The 25,135-nt window shown below is 43.3% G+C and overlaps 1 protein-coding gene across 1 annotated transcript in view; it reads right to left on the minus strand.

Annotated features, from left to right (window-relative positions):
- Positions 1 to 25,135, minus strand: part of LOC141096336 (coagulation factor XIII B chain-like) — a 103,368-nt gene that overhangs the window by 73,033 nt on the left and 5,200 nt on the right. Inside the window, exon 3 of the mRNA XM_073582869.1 lies at positions 5,059 to 5,244. Coding sequence (XP_073438970.1) covers positions 5,059 to 5,244 — 186 coding nt within the window. The remainder of the gene's footprint in view (positions 1 to 5,058; positions 5,245 to 25,135) is intronic.

Below are 25,135 nucleotides of genomic sequence, written 5' to 3' on the forward strand. Positions count from 1 at the left end.
TGCTAACCGAGCGACAATATTGAAGTCATTCGGCTCTTTACACCGGCTGAGCAACAATGCTGGCAACAGAGCAATCACTAATAGAAGAATCAGTCCCCACACAGGATCATGTTATCTCCAGCACATCTGCAGCTTACACCTGGCGATCTGCTCCCGAGAACAATGATTTCTGGTCCGGTATAAACAATCCAATCACTTGATGAATAGGCAGCATTTTGCTTGTTTAGTATAATACACCTCAACGTCCTCCACATAGTATAATGCACACCCCCATAGTACTCAATACAGTACAATGCACCTCATAGTTCTCAATATAGTATATTATTTATTATTATCATTATTATTTATTTCTATAGCGCCAGTAATTCCATGGTGCTGTACATGAGAAGGGGTGTTACATACAAAGTTATAGCTATCGTTAACAGTAAACAAATTTACAATGACAGACTGGTGCAGAGGGGCGAGGACCCTGTCCTAGCGGACTTACATTCTACGGGATAGTGGGGAAGAGACAGAAGGTCGGGGGTGCAGCAGCTCTCGTGGTGATGAGGCGGCAGCTCGCGCGGTGGTGAGGCTGCAGAAGGGTTATTGCAGGCTGTAAGCTTTCCTGAAAATATGGGTTTTCAGGTTCCATTTGAAGAATCCGAGGGTGGTGGATAATCGGACGTGTTGAGGCATGGAATTCCAGAGGATGGGTGATATTCGGGAGAAATCTTGGAGGTGGTTGTGTGAGGAACGAATAAGTGTGGGGGAGAGTAGGAGGTCTTGGGAGGATCGAAGATTACGTGAGGGAAGATATTGGGAGATTAGTTCAGAGATATAGGGAGGGGACAGGTTGTGGTAAGTGTTAGTAGTTTGAACTGGATTTGTTGGGGAATTGGGAGCCAGTGGAGGGATTTGCAGAGGGGAGAGACAGGGGAGTAGCGAGGAGAGAGGTCGATTAGTTTGGCAGCAGAGTTGAGGACAGACTAGAATGGTGCAAGAGAGTTAGCAGGGAGGCCACAGAGGAGAGTGTTGCACTAGTCAAGGCGGGAGATAATGAGGGCATGTACAAGAGTTTTAGTAGATTGAGGGCTAAGGAAGGCACGGATTCTGGAAAAATTTTTGAGTTGAAGGCGACAGGAGGTGGCAAGAGTTTGGACGTGTGGTTTGAAGGACAGGGCGAGAGTTACTCCGAGGCAGCGGATTTAAGGTGCGGGAGAGAGCGTGATGCCATTTACCATAATAGATAGATCGGGTAGGGAAGATACGTGAGATGGAGGATAGATAAAGAGTTCAGTTTTGTCTACATTGAGTTGTAGGAAGCGAGAGGCGAAAAAGGACGATATTGCTGATAGACACTCCGGGATTCTGGACAGCAGAGAGGTGACATCTGGGCCAGAGAGGTAGATCTGATTGTTGTCCACATACAGGTAGTACTGGAAGCCATGGGACTTTATGAGTTGTCCTAGGCCAAGGGTATAGATGGAAAAAAGTAGGGGCCCCAGAACAGAGCCTTGGGAGACTCCAACAGAGAGAGGGCGGGATGAGGAGGTAGTGTGTGAGTGGGAAACGCTGAATGTGCAGTCAGAAAGGTATGAGGCAATCCAGGACAGGGCAAGGTCTTTGCTGCCAAGGGAAAAAAGAATCTGTAGCAGTAGGCAGTGGTCCACTGTGTCGAAGGCAGAGGACAGGTCGAGCTCTTTGATTGGTGTCTGGTTGGGTTAAATAGTCATGTTTGACAGTGTGATATCACCCCTGATGAAGGCAAACTGCTGAGATGTGTGTTGGGTTTTATGGTGTGTGCTGTATCCTACACTACAGATATTGCTTAATCTGTAATACATTTGTATACTGCTGCTGAAGTGGAATGGGTCTTTTTGTTTTGCATTAGGTGTGGATTTATCAGAGTGACAAGTAATGTTTGGACATGTAGGGTCCTTGGTTAATATCTAACTATACAGTAGGTACCTACTCCTTTATTTGTATGCATATCCCCACCATAAGTATTTTTTTCACTGCCCTATTTTCACTTACAACTTAACAATGACTCTGTAAGCTTCGTGTGTGGAGGTTTTCAGTATTTTTGCACCACCTTGTGGCTTGTGGTTTCCCCCTTTTTAATATGGTTAGTTTATATATGTTAAATAAATTTTCAGTGTTTAATAAAAATGTATGTTTGTAATTGATGACTCTAGTGTCCAATTTTTTCCACTATATGATGACGTACTGAAACCGTTATGTCCATATAATATTTGTTGTGGCATTGAATATTTTCCAGCATTATGTAGCTATAATGTTGTGTATGTGGATATTTGTATTTAGCCCCCCCATATGAGTGTAATTCAGACCCCCATAGGAGTATATTGCAATTCCATAGGAGTATAATTCAGTCCCATAGAGCAGGGTTCCCCAACTCCAGTCCTCAAGGCCCACCAACAGATCATGTTTTCAGGATTTCCTTTGTATTGCACAGGTGATGCAATTATCACCTGAGCAATACTTAGGAAATCCTGAAAACATGATCTGTTGGTGGGACTTGAGGACTGGAGTTGGGGAACCCTGCCATAGAGTATAACGCAGACCCCCATGAGAGTATAATGTAGCCTCCACAGGTGCATAATGTAGCCAACACAGAAGTATAATGCAGCCCCATAGGAGTATTATGCAACCCCATAGAGTATAAATCAGCCCCATAGATTATAATGCAGCCCCATAGGAGTATAATTCAGTACCATAGAGTATCTTGCAGCCCCCCCTTAGGAGTATAATGCAGCCCCTGTAGTCCTCCAGTATTATGGCCATCACATACTCACTGATTTTAAAAATAAATAAATACAATTCTCTCCTCGTTTACCGCTGCAGCACGTCTCCTCACCTCAGCAGCTCCATTGTGCCTGCTGCGTCTGATACAGAGGGAGGATGATGAGAGAGGGAGTGTCACTTGATGCTCTCCACTCCGTCATTGCTTTCAACTATATTGGCATTAATGACACCAATACAGTTGAATGCAGGGGTGGAGCCTCCTCTCACTCACGGGCCCCAAAATGGCCACGTAATGTGCCGCTATTAGCGGCAGGCCATTGGCTGGCGACCCCTATGGTAGTAGGGGCCCTAGGCAAATGCCTAGTGTGCCTGCTCCTAACGCCGTCCCTGAGTTCGGGTGCAACATACAGGTTATGTGTGTAATGGAGCGCCCCACAGGGCAGTGGGCTACTCGGTACCGGGCCGGTCAGGTTCTTTAAACGGGATGTCATGGTGGCAGTGACCAGGTCCATAGACCTGGGCGTCCAGAAAAGTTGAATAAAAGATGATGTTGATGGAAAAGATGAAAGATGATAATGGTGAAGGGGTAATTTGTAAGGGGATTTTTGTCAAGACGCCACCTGTGGTTTCCAGTCAGAGGTGACCAGCGCTGCAAAGCAGATCCTCCGGGAATGATGATGATGCAGCAGAGTTGCTATAGCTCTCCACAGGCACAGCTTTTGTCCCGGGGCAGTAAAGATGTTATCGGTCGAGACGGTGACTGTGGTGGTACGTGCGGTATAGGGCAGGCGAGACGCAAATAACACGAGGGACACAGCTGGGTGCAGTTTCAGAGTTTTAATCACAGTTGACTTGTGCGCACAGGTGCCCGCTTGGTGCTATGTCCTTCGGGTGAGGGGTCCAGCCAACTCCCAGGTAGATCAGGAAACACCTTTCCAGGACTCCCTTTTATGTTTGCCTTTCCTCTGGCCGTCTCATTGCGCTGATTGTCGCTTCTTTTAGTTTTCGCCTTCACAATTAGTGTCCGTAAGCCAGCAGCCGTGGACCTTGTCGGGCGAAGTTGGTCAGGCCCCAGGATCCTCTATGGTTACCTTTTCAAGGAATAGTTGTGGATGTGGCTGAGGTACTTGAAGTCACCTCAGCCTCCGGCTTGCTAACTGAGCAATTTAGTTCTCCACTAGTCTCAGGGACCGGCTCCCCCACTGCGACCTGGTCCCTCCAGTACTGGATACGGGCCCCACGGGTGGCTTCCGCACTTCCCGTGCCCCAAGGACCCCTTCTCTCTGTCTAGGAGCTTCCTTCAGATATTCCTCACACCTCTCAGACCCTTGATCTTCCTAAGTCAGTCCTGCCCCTCCGCTGTTCCACCACCAACTGCAGACTCACTGAATCTTTCTAGAACAATCTTCTCACCTCAGCACTAACTCCTCCTACTAACTGTCACTCATTGGTTGTCACCTCTCACACCACTCATCAAGCTCCGCCTCTTCTCTATCTTTCCCCACTCACATGTGGTGCAGTACCTCTGAGGCGACTGGACCCTCAGGGGCGCCACATTAACATGCAGGTTATGTGTGTGTAACATGCAGTTTGTGTGTGTAACATGTAGATTGTCTATACCATACAGTGTGTGTGGCATTTAAAATGACTGGCACTGCTGACTAACGTTCACAAGTGTAAACATGTTAGCAATCACATCACACAGTTATTAGAAACACGCTGGTTCATTGGGTAATTGGATAATTTATGATGGAACCAAAATCATTGTTGCCGGCAGTACATTGCCCGGTGTAAATAGCAGATGTGCTGCTGACAGCATGATACTGTATTGGGATAGAATAACCTATTAGTGATCGTCCTGTTCCTATCATGTTTTATCAGACTGTAAAAAGGCCAGGAAACAAGCAGCAGATACCTTGAATATAGTCGATAGTGCTCATTTAACTGTGACATCTGCTTGTGTAAATGAACCCTAAATGATTTAACATGTTAGCATTTGAGGTCCCAATTTTAACTTTGCCCAGGCCACATTTTGTCTAAAGTCAGCCTTTGTCACAGAAGTGAATTACAGCCGTGTTAGGCCAAATTCGGATGATTGCGGCCGGTATTCGGACTGTTATACACAGATGTCTAAAAGGATTTTAATTCCATCCTGGTAGATCAGGATAATCTGAGAAAGGCTTTCCTGGTTTCACAGGGCAGAATCCCATTTATGGTAGTACATGTGTACATGGGCTGTAACATTTATAGACCTGGATCGCCTTTACATGCACAGATTGATGTAAAGTTACAGAGGAAAATATAAATTCATACCAGTTTCCTGGTGACATCCCGGGGGAGGTAACCATAGTCCAGATGTACAATTTATGGTTTCCATTTTATGTCCACTTGTGGTTGTGAAGCCTTCAAGACAGCTGTATTGAATGGTGTCAAAAGATTTATATGTCTCCTTTGCATTGTGCAAAATTCCACTTGGAAGTGATGGTCGCAAGCATTTTTCTGGCAAAGAAACGGGGAAAATCTACTAATTATTGGCCTATACGTTATCAGTCTTAATGTATTATCTACATTAACTCGTGCACCAAACCTGTATGGCAGAACAGAGAGGAACACATTTATCAAAACTTTCTAAAAGTAAAACTAGCCTTGTTGAACACTCGAAGCTCAGCTTTCATCTCATCAATTAGGTTTTCTCTTGTTCTTCCATGGTTAAAATTGCAAAAACACAAAAGAATAGTTATAAAATTCATCTGAGGGGATTACTCATCCTGCAAAAAATGAACAAGACAAGGGCATGTTTTTATTTGTTTTTGAGGGATGAGTTGCATTTCCAACTGACAGCTTTTTGGGCCACATATAATTTGGAGGCTTTGGAGGGCACCTCCCATATATAAAGAAAAAAGATCAACCTATACATATCAAAGGTGCATAAACAGAGCAAGAAAAGATATATACAATGGTGATCACCTTGAAATGGTTTATTACAATTAACAATAATAAGACAAGCCAGAAATATGGTAAGTTAAAAACATTTAAAAAGGCACAAAAAATGGCCATGGGTCAATAAAACTGACCTAGTTAGTAGAGGACTTAGGCCCACCCAACCTGGAATACCCTGGAACCTCAAACAATATATACAGTATATATAATATATGACATGATTTGCGTAATAATTCTACAGAAAAAGATAATTATGTACAGATTAGTTGAGGCTCATATACGAGATGAAATATACAAGAGTATAACCATTAGGCTACGTGCACACGCTGCGGATTCCGCTGCGTTTCCGCAGCGGTTTTGGCCGCTGCGGACCCGCAGCAGTTTTAGCTGCGGTGTACAGTACCATTCATATGAATGGTAAAAAAAAAACGCTGTGTAGACGTTGCGGAAAAATCCGCATGGATTTGCTGCGGTTTTGAAACCGCAGAAAGAATTGACACATTGACATTGTGGAGATGGTGAATCTGCAGGACCAAACCGCAGGCAAAACCGCAGATAATCCGCAGGTCTTTTGACCTGCGGTTTATCTGCGGTTTTTGCAAAATCCGTTCGGATTAATCCGCAGCGGATTCCGCAGCGTCTGCACACACCCTTACAGTGCATAAGATAAATGTAAAGTGCAATATGAAGCAAATGCATTCTATAGATACACATGGCAGCAAGTAAATAAATAAATGCCTATCTCAGTGTACAGTTTTAGTATACAGCACTTCTGAAATGTTTTTCAAGACTGAGTAGAATACCCAAAGAAAATCCTGTTTCCAAGAAGATATGCATGAGCTTACTATAGATAAATATACAAATATTAATACAGTACCAGCATAACCAATCTAAATGTGTCTGTTTGAAAAAAATACCACTCTGAGGCTTCATCAGGGGCAGATGCAGCCCTTAATGAAGGCTCACTGGTAGCAGCGATACACGTGGGGGAACACCCTTCCTGCTTTTATCCAGTTCTGAGCACTAGTGATGAGCGAACGTGTTTGCCACTACACATTACTCACACGAGTATCACTGTACTCGGTGTACTCGGCGAGCACCGAGCATTTCTGGGATTACTTGGCGGGAACTCAGGTCTCCACCCAGTTTTTTTGGCAGACTTTATAGAACCAATCATGATGCAGGGAATGTCTGCCAGGCAATGAAATGCCGCAGCTATCTTTATTGTGGTCATGCAGTAATTGGCTGGCCGCACAGCATCATCAGGGGTATAAGAGACCGGACACCGCCCTGCTCGCCACATTCAGCTCCGGATTGAGGTAGTATAGAGAAAGCTGCTGCCTTGATAGGGTCATAATTGGGGATTTATTAGTGAGTGTGGGGTCTACCATCCTAAACAACTCAAATCCAGCTAAACCAACAGTCCTTCTAAGGACTAATTCTGGAGTATATAGGTTCCAGTGTTAGGCAGGCAGGGGAGTGTACGTCGCTGTATAAACATCAGTGCAAGGCCTGCAGGCACTGTATGTGTGTATATACATATCATTGCGTATATAAAGAGGGTCCTGTGTTCTGGTGCTGCTGCTGCTACCTGTGGGATATATCGGCTGTATATACCTAGCCCCAGGTGTAATTGGCTTTGAAAATTTTTTTGGGCCTGGGCTATTAGAGCTTGTTTTATTGCAAAGCAATCCAGATCCTTTTCCTAGCACAGTGTGAAAATCCAGCAATTTTAAAGGGGTCCCAAACATCCCTTTTGAGTGCGCAGAGAAATATTTATTTTTTATGTGGTACAGTTGAGTAGTTTTTTTTGAGTGTCTTAAACAATTTCTTGACACTATTTTGCTGAACCCCCCAAAAATACAGACAGGCCACATATTTTACAGTGTTGTATATCTGTGACACCCCTCATCAATCCGTCTGCTAAAAATTTTGGTCTTTTTAGCCCTAAATTCATTTTTTTTTGCTGTCTGGCACTGAACTTATATACAGCACTATTTAGCCAAAAAAAAACAAAACAGGCCACACATTTTTCGGTGCGGTATCTGCGTGCCAGCTCATATCTGTACGTGCTCAAAATTTGGCCAGTTTACGGCTGATTTTTTTTGTCCTGGGTGTCACTGGACTTAGATACAGCAGTATTTAGCCCAAAAATTAAAAAAATACATGCCAAACAGTGGTATCTGTGTGCCAGCTCATATCTGTGTGTGCTCAAAGTCTGGCCAGTTTACGGCTGTTTTCTTTTTTGGTCCGGGGTGTCACTGGACTTATATACAACACTATATTGCATTATTTTAAAAACAGCCCACATATCTGTGACACACCTCACACATCCGTGTCTCAAAAATAGAGGCATTTTTGGCCTAATTTCCCTTTTTTGGCCAGTCTGTCACTCTCATTATATCCAGCACTTTTTTGCATCCAATAAAAAAATATATATATTTTACAGTGTGATATATCTGTGACACGCCTCATCCATCTGTCTGCTAAAAATTTTGGTCTTTTTAGCCCTAAATTCATTTTTTTCTGTCTGGCACTGTACTTATATACAGCACTATTTAGCCAAAAAATTTTAATAAAACAGGCCACACATTTTTCGGTGTGGTATCTGCGAGCCAGCTCATATCTGTGTGTGCTCAAAGTTTGGCCAGTTTACGGCCATTTTCTTTTTTGGTCCGGGGTGTCACTGGACTTATATACAACACTATGTTGCATTATTTTAAAAAACAGCCCACATTTTACAGTGGGGTATATCTGTGACACGCCTCATACATCCGTGTCTCAAAAATTGAGGCATTTTTGGCCTAAATTCCCTTTTTTTGCCAGTCTGTCACTCTCGTTATATCCAGTACTCTATTGCAACCAATAAAAAAAAAAAATAATTTTACATGGTGGTATATCTGTGACACGCCTCATACGTCCGTGTGATTAAAATGTGGGGGATTTTAGGCCGGTATTCCAGTGTTTTCCTGTCTGTTCCTCCAGTTATATACAGCACTCTGTTGCTTTATTAAAAAAAACAGGCCACATTTTACAGTGGGGGATGTCGGTAAAAAGAATTCGGTTTAAAGTTGTTATGGTAGCTTCATGACTGTGTTAAATGCTCCAACTACTACCACCGTCATCATCTTCCACCTAGAGGCAGTCACTATGCAGATAGAAAGTCTGAGTAGCAGAGGGTGAACGCTTAGGCACTATTGTACTCTGTCTTGTACTTTGTCTCTGTATTACAAAGGCTAAATCTTCGTGATGAAATCATGCCTGGAAGAGCCAGAGCAAGATTATGTGGAAGTTCACTGGGACAGGACTCGCAACAACTGAAGCCTGGTGTTCCTAGGCAGGACTCTGACAAGCCGTCACCTACTAATACTTAACTAGTTGGCCACTGACATTTAAAAGGAGTCTATGCATTGTCTAGAACTAAAGATAGAGATTTTGACGTTTCGACGGCATTTCAAGAGATGTCCATTGGAGAGCGTGGTGGTCGGAGATGTGACTTCTACACCACCACATGAGCTGCTGCCTCTCCACCACCCGATTTGCCGCACCCCCCACCTTCTGACTCTTTCCCATTCTCCTGCAGAATGAAAGTCCGCAAGGACAAGGTCCTCTCCCCTCTGTAACGGTCTGTCATTGCAATTTTTTTTGTTTAAACGATATTTATTCCTTTGTATGTAGCCCCTTGTTATGTACAGCACCATGAATTTAATGGAGCTATATAAATAACTAAATAATAATACTACTATTAATAATAATACTACATAAAGGGTGTTTCCTAGAGACAATCCATCATACATCATACATGTTGTTGAAGGATTTTTTTTTATGACAACTCTGTTCAGCTGGGCACAAACTATGTCAAATTGGTAGCTATACCCCAGTGGGTGTTGGCACAGTGTCATGTTGACTACAGTCCCCAGATGTTATGTAGGTCCCTAATCTCACCTCTGCTTCAGCAGCATGATGAATTAATTGAAAAAGCACGTGGTATTGGTGTAGCTGTTGTTTTCTTGCCAAAGAAACTCAATAACATCAAATAGGTGGTTAGTCGCACATGGAATGGAGAAATAGTAAAGATGACAATTAACAAGTAATTTCACATTTGAGGTAAAACACAATTCAACAATTTCCTTTAACTCTTAGAACACATTATATTCAAAAGCCTTGAAGAAAAAGATGAATATATTGTGAAGCTAATAGGTATGAATAATTAATGACACCAATGATGTTAAATAATTCTAAACATAACCTATCAGTGGTGAAATTATTTTCCACTAAAAATTTAAAGTATCAGACTGGTGTCATCTTGTGGAATGATATGAGCCGCAAAGCCCTTCAAATTGAAAAAGTTGTGGATGTACTGTAGAATTTTCTCTTGAAATTTGAAAGTACATGCCTTCTATGCTGCTTGCATTAAATAACTAATTTGCCAGATATGTACTGAGTCTGGATGACCGGTCCACGGGTACCTGTGCTGCACCAGTTCTGGATCTGTTTTGGCTGCGTCCCCTGTTTACTGGCAGAAGAAATAGGGGAACGGACAGGCCCCATTACACAGAACGAGGGGTTGTGTTTAGACAGAGAACAAGCCCAGAAGCTGAGGGAAAAAAAAGACAAGAAGGAGTGAGTCCCCAGCTGTGACCGTGTGAGCAGCAAGGGGGGCAGTGCAATATGCACCTGAAGCACCAGCGCTGCGGCAAAACACAGCAGACAGACAGACCCGGTGACCTAGAGGCAGGGGGCCAGCTTAAGAGAAAGCGGGCAAGACAGCAATGATTTTTGGCATGGACAAGCAGCGCATAGGAGGCTGAGTAGCATGCTCCGTCCTTAGAGCAGTGGCGCTGCAAAGGACTGTTCCCGTAGTCTCCCGCCACTAAAAGCAGTACTGCCAATTAGCAAGGTGCCAGTTGCCCAGTAACCGCCAGAGAGCAAGGCGCTGTGCGCTCCTTGACTGTGAGTAAAGCGCACATGCACAATAGAGAGAGCCAGTTCATGCCACATGTCCAGCTTGAATAAACAATATTTATAAGGCACATAGGAATGACAGAGGACATTGGTATGGTCAGCAAGGTACTCCCTCAGCATCTTCAAAAACATTGCATTCCTTGTGACAGTACCCTGCGCCTCTCTGTCAGGGTGATGAGAGGGTCTGTTAAAACTCTACAAGAACTTTGCCATTGTTCCACTGCCTCTGCTGTATTGGAGTTGTGTCTCTCTCACCTGTACTCTTTAGTTGGCCAACGATCTGTGTCCTCTGCCGCCTGTGTTTGAGATAGTAATTTTATTAATAATTCCGCTATAAGGGCCCTCTGGTACTGCAACATTTTAATTCACCTGTCTGCCTCAGGACTAAGAGATATAAAGTTATCTGATTACCGTGGGTCTAGAAGTGTCACAAATCAGTATTGCTTGTCTGTCATCCAAAATTTTGAGCGCGAGGGTCACGGGAAAGGCAGCGTAACATAAAGTCAGCCCAATGCGTCCCAGACTGCTAACAGGAAAGACTTTCGTGTCGACACCAAGGGGGCGACTGGCCATGCTGTCCTCCTCCTCCTTGTCCTCAGGCCTACAACACTTACAACAAATCTCAGTGAGATCATAGTACAAACATCATTGTAAATACCTTCTTGTAAATACACCTCTGTATTTTTTATCTCCCCCACCTCATTTTAGATTGTATGTTGTCACGAGCAGGATTGTTTTGTTTGGGTTTAATTATTGGATTATTGTTATCGTTGTTATTTAGGACTGTTGTGTTTGAAACTGTTAAACTGTAAATATGTTTTCTCTCTATAATAACTCTCAATATTCAAATTAGAACACAGATAAGCAGGATGGAGACGTTAATTATGGTGTCATTGACGCTCACTCTCTTGGTGGATTCCTGAAAGTTTTGGGGGATGGTACACATCTCAGACATCCATGTCCACACCTCAGATGTTATGTGTGAAGACAGAACTGAATACCGACAACCTTGTTGATGCTGGTAGATTAGTCACCAACTGCCCTCTTCTGCTCCAAAATCTTTTCCTACATCTGCAGTGTAGAGTTCCAGGGCCTGGGGGCATCACACACCAGTCGGTGAGCCAGAAGCAGCAAGCGCTGCTGAATCACGGAAAGGGCAGATGAAGCTGTAGCTGACTTTCTAAAATGGCTATTTAGAGCGTTGTATTTTTACCAGCAGATCTGCCAGCTCCGTGTCGCTTTTCAAAAAACGTTGCCCAATTAAGTTAAGCGCATGAGCCAGGCATGGCACGTATGTGAGCTCGCCTTGGTGCCTCATGCTTCCAGCTCATCTCAGGACCACTGCCTGGTCCCTGCCAGACCAGACTTCTACATATGGCACTTTAGTGAGGTTTGAAAAAGACCCGACATAGGGCCGAAACGTTACCTCAACGCACTTTTCCCCTGTGGTGTCTTCAATAAAAAAATGTTTGCATTGAAAATCAAAATTTCCCAGAGTGCAGCTGTTTTCTCTTCACTGGATGACCGTCTGGACTAAGTTCCAGGTTCAGCATGCACCTACCTCATATCCACTGAGTGCACGCCTTGACTGTATCACCACCACTTTATAAAAGTGGACATGGACAAATCAGAATACATCATCTGTCAAGCATCTCACGCTGAGTACACCAGAGAGCTATGTATGCCTCATTTGGTACCGCTTTATTAAGAGGTAAACTTTGACCTAGAGAAAATGATTTTCAAGACATTCACTGCCTTTTCGGAACATTTTTTGCAGCTGTGATCTTCATCTTTTTGGTGTGGATATGGAAAATTTCTAAGTCGTCATCAATACTATCATCGTTCATATGTTGTAAAGAGGAAATAAGGTTTTTCAAAGGGTCGTGGTTATTTACGTTTAGTGGCATTCCTTTAACAGTGTTGGTTTCATTTGGACAATTAATTTTAGACTGTGACCTTTGTATATTATTGGTAATATGCATGAGTGAAGGTGAAAATAGAAGCTTGTTGCCTGGGTGTGTTTATAGTTATGGTCGGTGCACTCCTCTTTAAACTTAGTTTTTCACTAGAATCCATAAGTTTGTTTGTTTTTTCTCCTACACTGATCTGCCTTCTATAATTCAGCATTTTTATAACATGTTGCACATTGCCCTTTATACAGACACGTGCGTGTTTGGCAACATATTTTGGATGGGCATATCTTAGGGCGAGTCTCACACCTGGTACACCGATCTTATGACGGGAATGAAGCCGATGATGGTAATTGATGGTGGCTAAACGGTGAATCATTGTTGGCTGTATCCTGGATCTCATACCTCCCATAGCCACTGCTGTTTTTAATCATGTACTTTCCCATTCCTGTTATCACGATGCCCATTTGCCAGATCACTTCATCCAACAATTCGTCCGCCATATTTTTACTAAAAACCTGCACCTTCCCAGCAGCAACTGTGTATGAAACCACGTAACAGTTTTGCAAGGTGTTTATGATGCCTCCCCCCAAAAAAGGCCACACTATGTTGATATCTACCCCCAGGGGCAAAAGTTTGACAGCCAACACACTTAGTGTATGGGCATTACAAGTCTATGAGACCCACTCCTAGAAATTAGGCCTATTTTTAATCAGGCCTTCCTCCAAGTCTCATCATCCACTGCCACTAGATCAAAAGGGTTAACTTGTTCTGTGCAGCTACAGCCAGTGTTGAAATCCTAACAAGGGTGGGGGTTTTTGCTGGGCATTAAAAACTTGTTCTGAAAACGGTTGAGGTGTACCCCACAGGGAAAAATGTTTGACAGCCGCATTCCAAGTCTAGGCGACCCGCTCCTTTAAATCGGCCATTGTTTTTAATCAGAATTTCGTCCACGTCTCATCATCCACCGCCACTAGATCATGACCGTTAACATGTTCCGTGCTGCTACAGCCAGTGTCGAACTCCTAACAATGGTGGGGATTTTTGCTGGGCGTTAAATACTTGTTATAGAAAAGGTTGAGATGTACCCCACAGGGGAAAATGTTTGTCAGCCCAATACACTTAGTGTATGGCCATTACAAGTCTAGCAGACCCGTTCCTTTTTAATGGAGCATTTTTTGTTAAGAGGCCCTCCTACATGTTTCTTCCCAGGGGGGATTGGGGTTATTGGGGTCCATATGACTTGGCAGCAGGGCAGGTCTTGCTGTCAATGCATAAGAAAACAGAATGGGAGTACAAAATGAATAATGTGGAGTGGATTTTCCTGTGCCCATCCAGTATGTGGTTTCAAAGGCTTATTGGGGTGCATATGACTTGGCAGCAGGGCAGGTCTTTCAGTCAATGCATAAGAAAACAGAATGGGAGTACAAAATGAATAATGTGAAGTGGATTTTCTGGTGGCCATCCAGTACGTGGCTTGAAAAAGCTTATTGGGGTGCATGTAACTTTGGGGCAAGCCAGGCCTTGCATTCAATGCAACATTTTTTCTGGAAGCCCCCCAGTACCGCTCGTGAAAGGGGTATTGTGGTGCATCATAATTCTTGGCAGCCCATCCACTCACTGCATAGACAATAGCAGTTTAGGAAACCAACTGTTTCATAATGGCCCTTTAAGAAGATTAATGCCGCCTGATGCCCCGGTAAAAATAGGCTCTGTGACTTTAAGAGTCCCTCCTTCATAAATGAAGCAAGATGTGTCTGCTTATGTGTCACACACCACATGGGCAGCTAGGGTTGTTAAATGTTACAATGATATTTCCAAGTAAATGCATCTGTATTGGTTGAATGCAATGTTAAAGTTGAAAAACACTTCAAAAATGCTGCGTCTGAACATAGCCCAAGTGGGGGAGGAACATTTTGGTCTGGAGTTATTTATATTGCCTTATATACAAATAATTAATGTGGAAAGGATGTACCTTTACATATTTCCCAGAAAAATCCGTTTTGGTATGTTTTTATGGTGCATAGGTAAAAATGAAACGAAACTCTGACAACATTGTCCCCGTGTAATTTGAGCAGTGCTTCCATCATTTTCAGATGTTTTTAGACCTTAAAAGGATCCCTGGGTGGGATCGCTGCAAAAATGCTCGGGTCTCCCATAGACTTACATTAGGCTCATTGTTCTATCTGAGTACCCAAGTATTCCAATTTGCTCGACCCGAGCAACGAGCACCCGAACATTTTAGTGCTCGCCCATCACTACTGAGCACCTCAGTGGGTATTTTTCTAAAAAGAAACTCCAAAATATATGTTGGTGGAGAATATGTGTGTGAGCGGAGAATATGTCTGTGTCTGTCTGTGGGTGTCTGTCTGCAGGTGTCTGTGTGTGTCTGTCTGTGGGTTTATGTGTGTGTGTCTGTCTGCGGGTGTCTGTATGTGTACCCAGGTGTCGTCTGATGTGACTACTACTCCCATCCGGCTATGTCTGCTGCCACATATAACAGTGACAATCTTATTATTTGGAATTATACTCTTGAATCTGTTCTTTGGTGTTGTTATATAACAGTGACAGCTTGAGCCAATGATGGGACAGTAGTCCCATCATCCAGCAACTGTGTTCAATTGTAAAACAAAAAAAAACATTCATACTCACCAAACACCTAAATTCCCTAATGCCCGCATTTCCTGCAGCAAAAGTAAAATAATAAACCAACATATACTCCCTGTCCGCCGTAGTGCAGGTAATCCAGATTTTCCCATGACTATCTCATGTGTACAACAGTCACATCGGGAGATGCGACTGCTCTACTCGGCCTCCGGTGATACACTGACAGGAGGTGATCCCTCCCGTAGTGTATCACTGCGCCATGAGAGGTCACCAGAGTACATCAGCTGATCAGCTCCGGTTCTCACTTGCGGCACCACTGCGTGAGAAAATTCTCATGTAGCGGTGCCATAAGTGAGAGCACGAACTCTGGTGAACTCTCAATGATACACTGCAGGAGCATTTACCTACTGTCAGTGTATCACCAGAGGCCGGGTAGAGCAGTCATATCTCCAGATGTGACTGTACTACATGTGAGATCATCGTGGGACACTTGGTAATTGGACTATGTCAGGTAGTATTTATGTTGGTTTATTATTTTATTTTTGTTGCAGGAGATCGAGGGAGTCGGGGATTAGGCGATACAGTATGTATAGTTAATTAAGATTCAATAAAGGAGTCTGTGTGATTATTTCAAATGAAGGACTTTATTCAGGCTGTGTCTTTATTTACTATATAACTATAGGATTAGTAATGGATATGTGTCTTATTGACGTTTCTCCAATACTAATCCGTGGGTTTGATGTCACCGGACAATACAAAGGTGACATCAACCCCAGAAATATTACCCACTTGACAACACTACAGGGCAAGTGGGAAGAGCGAGGCTAAGTGCCAGAATTGGTGCATCTATAAGATGCGCCATTTCTGGGGTGGCTGACAGCTGATGTTTTTAGCCTGAGGGCTACCAATATCCATGGCGCCATCCCAGGCTATTAATATCAGCCTGCAGCTGTCTGCCTAGCCTTTGCTGGTTCGATTTAATAGGGGGACCCCATGTCAATTTTTTTCTGGGGATCCCCTGTAAACTAGTCAGTAAAGGCTTAGCAAACATCTATGAGCTGATATTAATAGCCTTTGAACCTTTACGGCTATTGGCTCCTTCCCAGAATATTAACATCAGCCCTCAACCATCGGCTTTCCCTCTGCTGGTTTAGAAAATTATGCGGAAGCTCGCGCAATTTATTTTTGAAAATTTTTTTTGAAACATAAACAGATATTGCGTTTCACGCAGATGTAGTATGTGTGTCTTTTATTTAATTCTTTGTACCATTTTATTAATGAGGGTATCTGGCTGACACCTGTTCATTACTAAACCTTGGGCTTGGTATTACACATATATTATATTCACTTTTTGTTTTGTGTGTGTAAACATTATATTTAAACATGGTTTGTGTGTGTAAACATTATATTTAAAAACATGCAAAACACAAGCCGCGGAGACACCTTCACATGTTTCTCAACGCAAGCAATGACTAGCCAGGTCTTTCCCCGGGAAGGAACAACCACGGGAAGGGCAGTCTCCAATGAAGGAAACCACCTATGCCAAAACATGGTATCCATCCACAGACAGCTGTTTCGGGGTATTGCCCCTCATCAGTGTGGAGTAGGAAACTGGCCAGTAGGAGCAATGCCTAGTAGAAGACTGTAAAAAATGAGGATGAATGAACTCATGGAGATCAACATCCAACACTGCGGAGGCACCATCACATGTTTCTCAACGCAGTGATTCTAAAGAAATGCCCCCATCCCTTATGGGAAATATGTAAAAACATGCAAAACACAAGCCGCGGAGACACCATCACATGTTTCTCAACGCAAGCAATGACTAGCCAGGTCTTTCCCCGGGAAGGAACAACCACGGGAAGGGCAGTCTCCAATGAAGGAAACCACCTATGCCAAAACATGGTATCCATCCACAAACAGCTGTTTCGGGGTATTGCCCCTCATCAGTGTGGAGTAGGAAACTGGCCAGTAGAAGCAATGCCTAGTAGAAGACTGTAAAAAATGAGGATGAATGAACTCATGGAGATCAACATCCAACACTGCGGAGGCACCATCACATGTTTCTCAACGCAGTGATTCTAAAGAAATGCCCCCATCCCTTATGGGAAATATGTAAAAACATGCAAAACACAAGCCGCGGAGACACCATCACATGTTTCTCAACGCAAGCAATGACTAGCCAGGTCTTTCCCCGGGAAGGAACAACCACGGGAAGGGCAGTCTCCAATGAAGGAAACCACCTATGCCAAAACATGGTATCCATCCACAAACAGCTGTTTCGGGGTATTGCCCCTCATCAGTGTGGAGTAGGAAACTGGCCAGTAGGAGCAATGCCTAGTAGAAGACTGTAAAAAATGAGGATGAATGAACTCATGGAGAACAACATCCAACACTGCGGAGGCACCATCACATGTTTCTCAACGCAGTGATTCTAAAGAAATGCCCCCATCCCTTATGGGAAATATGTAAAAACATGCAAAACACAAGCCACGGAGACACCATCACATGTTTCTCAACGCAAGCAATGACTAGCCAGGTCTTTCCCCGGGAAGGAACAACCACGGGAAGGGCAGTTTTCAATAAAGGAAACCACCTATGCCAAAACATGGTATCCATCCACAGACAGCTGTTTCGGGGTATTGCCCCTCATCAGTGTGGAGTAGGAAACTGGCCAGTAGGAGCAATGCCTAGTAGAAGTCTGTAAAAAATGAGGATGAATGAACTCATGGAGATCAACATCCAACACTGCGGAGACACCATCACATGTTTCTCGAAGCAGTGATTCTAGAGCAATGCCCCCATCCCTTATGGGAAATATGTAAAAAAATGCAAAACACAAGCCACGGAGACACCATCACATGTTTCTTAACGCAAGCAATGACTAGCCAGGTCTTATACATTATATTTAAACATGGATTGTGTGTGTAAACATTATATTTGAACATGGTATATAATGATATTATGGTCTTCAATGGTGAATGAAAAAGAAGAGGTTGGACAAGGAAATGACATCACAATTCTTTTTTTTTTTTAATAATATCTATATTTAGCTTGCAAATGCACAGAAAAAAACGCATGAAAATCCACATCAAAACCGTATAAAATCTGCATGGATTTTCAACTGCATTTTCTGCCAAGAGAGGAATTTTACGACAGCAAATCCGCAACGTGCGCACATACCCTAATGTTATACTCTTGTATATTTCATCTTGTATATGAGACTCAACTAATCTGTACATAATTAACTTTTTCTGTACAATTATTAAGCAAAATATGTCATATATTATATATATTATTTGAGGTCTCAGGGCATTCCGGGTTTTCTGGACCTGAGTTCTATACAGACTAGGTCAGTTTTGTCGACCCATGGCCATTATCTGCCTTTTTAAATGTTTTTAATTTGTTTCTGGCTTGTCTTTTTGGGCCACATATAACTTAAGTAACTTTTATTAATTCTTAGGGGGAAGACCTAAAAATAAAAGCAATTCTGCCAATGGTTTTTTACATTTTAAATACTTTGCTGCTGTTCAACATACAGCACCAATAAAGTGTTAACCTTATTCTGTTGGTCAGTACAATTGTGGTGATACCAGATTTATATAATTTTATTTATGCTTTAATAGTTTTTGTACTATAAACCGAAGAAAAATAAAATAATTTGTTTTGATGTCACCAAATTCTGAGAGCCATAACTTTTACAATTTTCATTCAATGTAGATGTGTAAGGGCTTATTTTATGCATCACTGTTGTGAGTTCATTTTCCCCTTCACCATTGAGGTATGATGAACTCCCTCTTCTGGTGAAGGAAGGTAGTGAGTCTGATTACCAAGCATCTGGGCAGGATGATGATGACTGGGTGACGGGAATTGCTGACTGGATATAAGGCAGCCGACGCCCTTCTGCCTTGCTGGTGATCTCTCTGAGGGATTCTAGTAGACCAATCTGATTCCTGCTCCTCAAAAGCTAAGTTTTCTGCTCTGCTTTTTGCATTTGTGTTTTGGTTTTGTTTTTCCTTGTTTTTCTGGATTTCTGCCATTCCCTGCTGGGGTGTGCTGAATTCCTTTTTGCTCTGTCTTCAGAAAATACCTGAGTACTGATATAGTCTTTTTGAAGCCTAGCGTCTTCAGGGCTTTTTTCCCTATCAGCTGTTGGCTCTTGTTTTGATAGGGTTTTGGCGGATTACAGACAGCAGCTTTTCTATCCTGTCCTATGTAGTTAGCTGGGGCCCCATTGTTTGCTTAGCCTATCTTTCTATCTGTGTGAGTGTTTTTTCATCTTGCTTCACCGTCATTATATGTTGGGGGATGCCTATTGCTTTGGGGTCTGCTCTGGGGCAGTTTAGATTTCCCTTTCTGTCTTTAGGCTATGTAGTTCTCCGGCTGTGATCGAGGGGTCTAGGGAACCGTAGGAACCCCCCATGGCTACTGCTAGTTGTTGTTGATAGGTTCAGGGGTCTGTAATCCGATAGCTGCCAACTTCTCTAGTTTTCTGGACTTAGCTAGTATTTCTGTTTTTGCCTCCTACGGTGACTCATTCATAACAGAATCACCAGCCATACCGCAGATCCTAGGGTACTCAATAGCAGGAAAGAATTGTGTAAAAAAAAGGAAAAAAAAAAAAGGGTGTATATTTTTTCCTCTATATCTCTGAGGCCGTAGGGGGAATTTTTTTTCTCTCAATGGAGATAAAGCAATTGTCTGATCGTGTGGAGCAGCTTGCTGCGGAAGTGCGGGGAATATCCGCCTACCTTGCTCATTCACATGCTGCTGAACCAAAGATCCCTACTCCTGATGTGTTTTTTGGGGACCGGTCTAAATTTTTGAATTTCAAAAATAATTGTAAATTATTTTTTGCCTTGAAGCCTAACTCGTCAGGGAGCTCCGCGCAGCAGGTTAAAATTGTCATCTCTTTGCTGCGTGGCGATCCCCAGGATTGGGCATTTTCTTTGAAACCAGATGATCCTATTTTGACTAATGTGAACGCATTTTTTCAAGCCTTGGGGTTGTTGTATGACGAACCTAATGCTATTGATCAGGCTGAAAAGATCCTGTTGGCATTGAGCCAGGGTCGAGATTCTGCAGAATTGTACTGTCAAAAATTCCGAAAGTGGGCGGTCCTTACTACCTGGAATGATAATGCCTTGGCAGCTCTCTTTCGGAAGGGTTTGTCAGAAGCCGTAAAAGATACTATGGTGGGATTTCCTGTTCCCTCTGGTCTTGACGATTCTATGTCATTAGCCATTCAGGTTGATCAGCGTTTACGTGAACTCAGGACTGCACGAGAGGTGTTGCCACCTGTTGAACAAGTGTCTGAACCTATGCAATGTGATAGAGTTTTGTCCAGGGAGCAACGTCAGGAGTTCAGAAGGCGTAATAAGCTGTGTTATTTTTGTGGAGATGCCTCGCATATTATTTCTGTCTGTCCTAAACGAGAGAAACGTTTTGCACACACATTTTCTGTGGGTGGTGTTCAACCTAAGTTTCTTCTGGCAATTACTCTGATCTGCTCCCTGTCCATTTTCCGCCAAGGCTTTTGTGGATTCGGGAGCAGCCCTGAACCTAATGGACTTGGATTTTGCTAAACGTTGTGGATTTCCGATGACACCTCTGCGGACGCCTATCCCTTTGAGGGGGATTGATGCTACTCCTTTGGCGAAAAATAAACCTCAGTTTTGGACCCAGGTGGCATTGCGGGTCGCCCCAGACCATCAAGAAAATTGCAGATTTTTGGTGTTGCATAATTTGCATGATACCATTGTTCTGGGGTTTCCCTGGTTGCAAATTCATAATCCAGTTTTGGATTGGAAATCTGTGTCTGTGGTGAGTTGGGGTTGTCGGTGTGCCCTTAGTGAGGCTCCGTTTTTTTCCACCTCACCTCAGTCGCATGATATTCCTGACTATTTGGCGGATTTTTATGATGTATTTAGTGAGAATGAGTCTGCGTCTTTGCCTACTCATAGGAGTTATGACTGTGCAATTGAACTGAGCCCGGGGTGTAAATTTCCCAAGGGTCGGCTCTTCAATTTATCTGTACCCGAGCACGAGGCTATGCGATCCTATATTAAGGAGGCGTTGGAGAAGGGTCATATTAGACCATCCTCTTCACCCTTAGGTGCTGGGTTTTTTTTTGTGGCCAAAAAGGATGGTTCATTAAGGCCTTGTATTGATTATCGTGCCCTCAACAAAATTACTATTAAATATCAATATCTGTTGCCCCTGATTTCGGATCTATTCTCCAGAGTTAAAGGTGCTTGCTGGTTTACCAAGCTTGACCTCAGGGGGGCGTATAATCTTATCCGCATTAAGCATGGGGATGAATGGAAGATGGCGTTTAATACTTCAGAGGGACATTTTGAGTACCTGGTGATGCCTTTTGGGCTCACTAATGCCCCTTCTGTCTTCCAGTGCTTCATGAACGATATTTTCCAAGATTTTGTGGATAAATTTTTGATTATCTATCTGGATGATATTTTGATCTTCTCCAAGGATTGGGATTCTCATGTGGAACATGTTCGGACTGTGTTCCGGATCTTGAGGGAGAATTCCCTGTATGTCAAAGGATCAAAATGCCTTTTTGGGGTACAGAGGATTTCTTTTTTGGGATTTATTTTGTCTCCGTCAACTATTGAAATGGACCCGGCCAAGGTACAGGCCATTTATGATTGGGTTCAGCCCACTTCTTTGATGGCCCTCCAGAAGTTTTTGGGTTTTGCTAATTTTTATCGGAAATTTATAGCAAAATTTTCTAGTATTGCCAAGCCATTGACTGATCTGACTAAGAAGGGTGCTGATGTGTTGAATTGGTCTCCGAAGGCTGTTTCTTCCTTTCAGGAGCTGAAGCAAAGATTCACTTCTGCCCCGGTTTTGCGGCAACCTGATGTCTCACTCCCGTTCCAGGTAGAGGTGGACACTTCTGAGATTGGTGCAGGAGCTGTTTTGTCCCAAAAGGATCCTGTAACATCTAAAATGAATCCCTGTGCTTTCTTTTCCCGAAATTTCTCTCCATCTGAACGTAACTATGATGTGGGGAATCGGGAACTGTTAGCCATGAAATGGGCATTTGAGTGGAGACATTGGTTGGAGGGAGCTAAACATCAAGTCGTGGTCCTCACTGACCACAAGAATTTGATTTACCTGGAGTCGGCCAAACGCTTGAACCCTAGACAGGCTAGGTGGGCCTTGTTTTTTACACGTTTTGATTTTGTGGTCTCTTTTCTTCCTGGCACTAAGAATGTCAAGGCTGACTCTCTCTAGGAGCTTCTTTGCTGATTCTCCTGTGGTGACCAAGCCTGCTACCATCTTAGGCGATGGGGTAGTTCTTTCTGCCATCTCGCCCTATTTGAAACGTGCTCTGGAAGAGTTCCAGGAGGACAAACCTGAGCGTTGTCCCAGTGGAAAGTTATATGTTCCTGACCAGTGGAAGAAGAGAGTGATGTCTGAAGTTCATTGCTCTGCATTGGCTGGTCATCCAGGTATTTTTGGTACTAGAGATCTGGTGAGTCGGTCTTTTTGGTGGCCCGCCTTGTCTTGTGATGTCAGGAATTTTGTGCAGTCCTGTGGGACTTGCTCCCGGTCTAAACCTTGTTCCCACTCTAGTGGGTTGTTGATGCCTTTGCCGGTCCCCAGGAGGCCATGGACCCATATTTCAATGGATTTCATCTCTGATATGCCTGTCTCTCAGAGAATGACTGTTATTTGGGTGATGTGTGATAGGTTCTCTAAGATGGTTCATCTTGTACCACTCCCTAAGTTGCCATCTTCCTCTGAGTTGGTGCCCCTGTTTTTGCAACAGGTGGTTCGCTTGCACGGGATTCCTGAGAACATTGTATCTGACAGAGGATTTCAGTTTGTGTCTAGATTTTGGAGGACTTTCTGTTCCAAGCTGGGAATTCAGTTGTCCTTCTCCTCTGCTTTTCACCTTCAGACCAATGGGCAGACGGAGAGAACAAACCAGACCTTGGAGTCGTATTTGAGATGTTTTATTTCCGCTGATCAGGATGATTGGGTTTCATTTTTGCCCTTGGCCGAATTTGCTTTAAATAATAGAGCTAGTTCTGCCACTTTGATGTCACTTTTTTTTGTAACTGTGAGTTTCATCCTCGATTTTCTTCAGGGCAGCTGGAGCCTTCTTCCTGTCCAGGTGTTGACACTGTGGTGGAGAGAATGCACCAGATCTGGGACCAAGTGGTGGATAAGTTATCTCTCTCCCAGGAAAAGGCCCAGCAGTTTTCCAACCGACATAGGACCATTGGTCCCCAGTTTAAGGTTGGTGATATGGTTTGGTTATCTTCAAAAAATATCGCTATGAAGGTGGCTTCTCCTAAGTTTAAGCCTAGATTTATTGGACCTTACAAGATTTTGGAGATTATTAATCCGGTCTCTTTTCGTTTGGCTCTTCCTGTCTCATTTAAAATCCATAATGTGTTTCATAAGTCCTTGTTGAAGAGGTTTGTTGAACCAGTAGTTCCTGGGGTGGCACCGGACCCTGTATTGGTTGATGGTAACATGGAATATGAGGTAGAGAAGATACTGGATTCCCATCTGGCTAGACGGAGACTCAGTATTTGGTTAAGTGGAAGGGTTATGGTCAGGAGGATAATTCCTGGGTCTCTGCCTCTGATATTCATGCCAAAAGATTGGTGCGTGCCTTTCATCGGGCTCACCCTGATCGCCCTGGTGGCGTGGATGAGGGTTCGATGACCCCTTCTCAAGGGGGAGGTACTGTTGTGAGTTCATTTTCCCCTTCACCATTGAGGTCTGATGAACTCCCTCTTCTGGTGAAGGAAGGTAGTGAGGCTGATTACCAAGCATCTGGGCAGGATGATGATGACTGGGTGACGGGAATTGCTGACTGGATATAAGGCAGCCGACGTCCTTCTGCCTTGCTGGTGATCTCTCTGAGGGATTCTAGGAGACCAGTCTGATCCCTTGTCCTCAAAAGCTAAGTTTTCTGCTTTGTTTTTTGCATTTGTGTTTTGGTTTTGTTTTTCCTTGTTTTTCTGGATTTCTGCCATTCCCTGCTGGGGTGTGCTGAATTCCTTTTTGCTCTGTCTTCAGAAAATACCTGAGTACTGATATAGTCTTTTTGAAGCCTAGCGTCTTCAGGGCTTTTTTCCCTATCAGCTGTTGGCTCTTGTTTTGATAGGGTTTTGGAGGATTACAGACAGCAGCTTTTCTATCCTGTCCTATGTAGTTAGCTTGGGCCCCATCGTTTGCTCAGCCTATCTTTCTATCTGTGTGAGTGTTTTTTCATCTTGCTTCACCGTCATTATATGTTGGGGGCTGCCTATTGCTTTGGGGTCTGCTCTGGGGCAGTTTAGATTTCCCTTTCTATCTTTATTCTATGTAGTTCTCTGGCTGTGATCGAGGGGTCTAGGGCACCGTAGGAACCCCCCATGGCTACTGCTAGTTGTTGTTGATAGGTTCAGGGGTCTGTAATCCGATAGCTGCCAACTTCTCTGGTTTTCTGGACTTAGCTAGTATTTCTGTTGTTGCCTCCTACGGTGACTCATTCATAACACATCACATAGTGTAGTTTTCATTGCTAACATTGTATGGTACATAGGGTATTTTGATAACTTTTTACTACAATTTTTGGTAAGCCAAAAAAAACAAAACACAGCAATTCTTGATTATATACAGTATGTACAATGGATAAAATAAGTATTCGTCACATCACCAATTTTCTAATTAAATCTGTTTCTAAAGGTGCTGTTGACATGAAATTCTAACCAGATGTTGGTAACTACCCATCCAATCCACAGAGGGAAAAGAATAAAACCATAGATGTCCGTAAATTAAGTTATGTGTAATAATGAGAAGTTACACACGTATTGAACACACTGAAATGTATTTAATACCTCATGCAAATCTTTTGCTGGTGATGACAGTTTCTAGACACCTTCTGTATAGAGAAACTGATCACTAGAAATTAGTGAATATCTTTGGCTCCCTTCTTATTAGGC

Source organism: Dendrobates tinctorius, unplaced genomic scaffold (assembly GCF_039654945.1).
Source record: "Dendrobates tinctorius isolate UK_male_01 unplaced genomic scaffold, ASM3965494v1 ptg000074l, whole genome shotgun sequence".
In the NCBI taxonomy this organism is placed as follows: domain Eukaryota; kingdom Metazoa; phylum Chordata; class Amphibia; order Anura; family Dendrobatidae; genus Dendrobates; species Dendrobates tinctorius.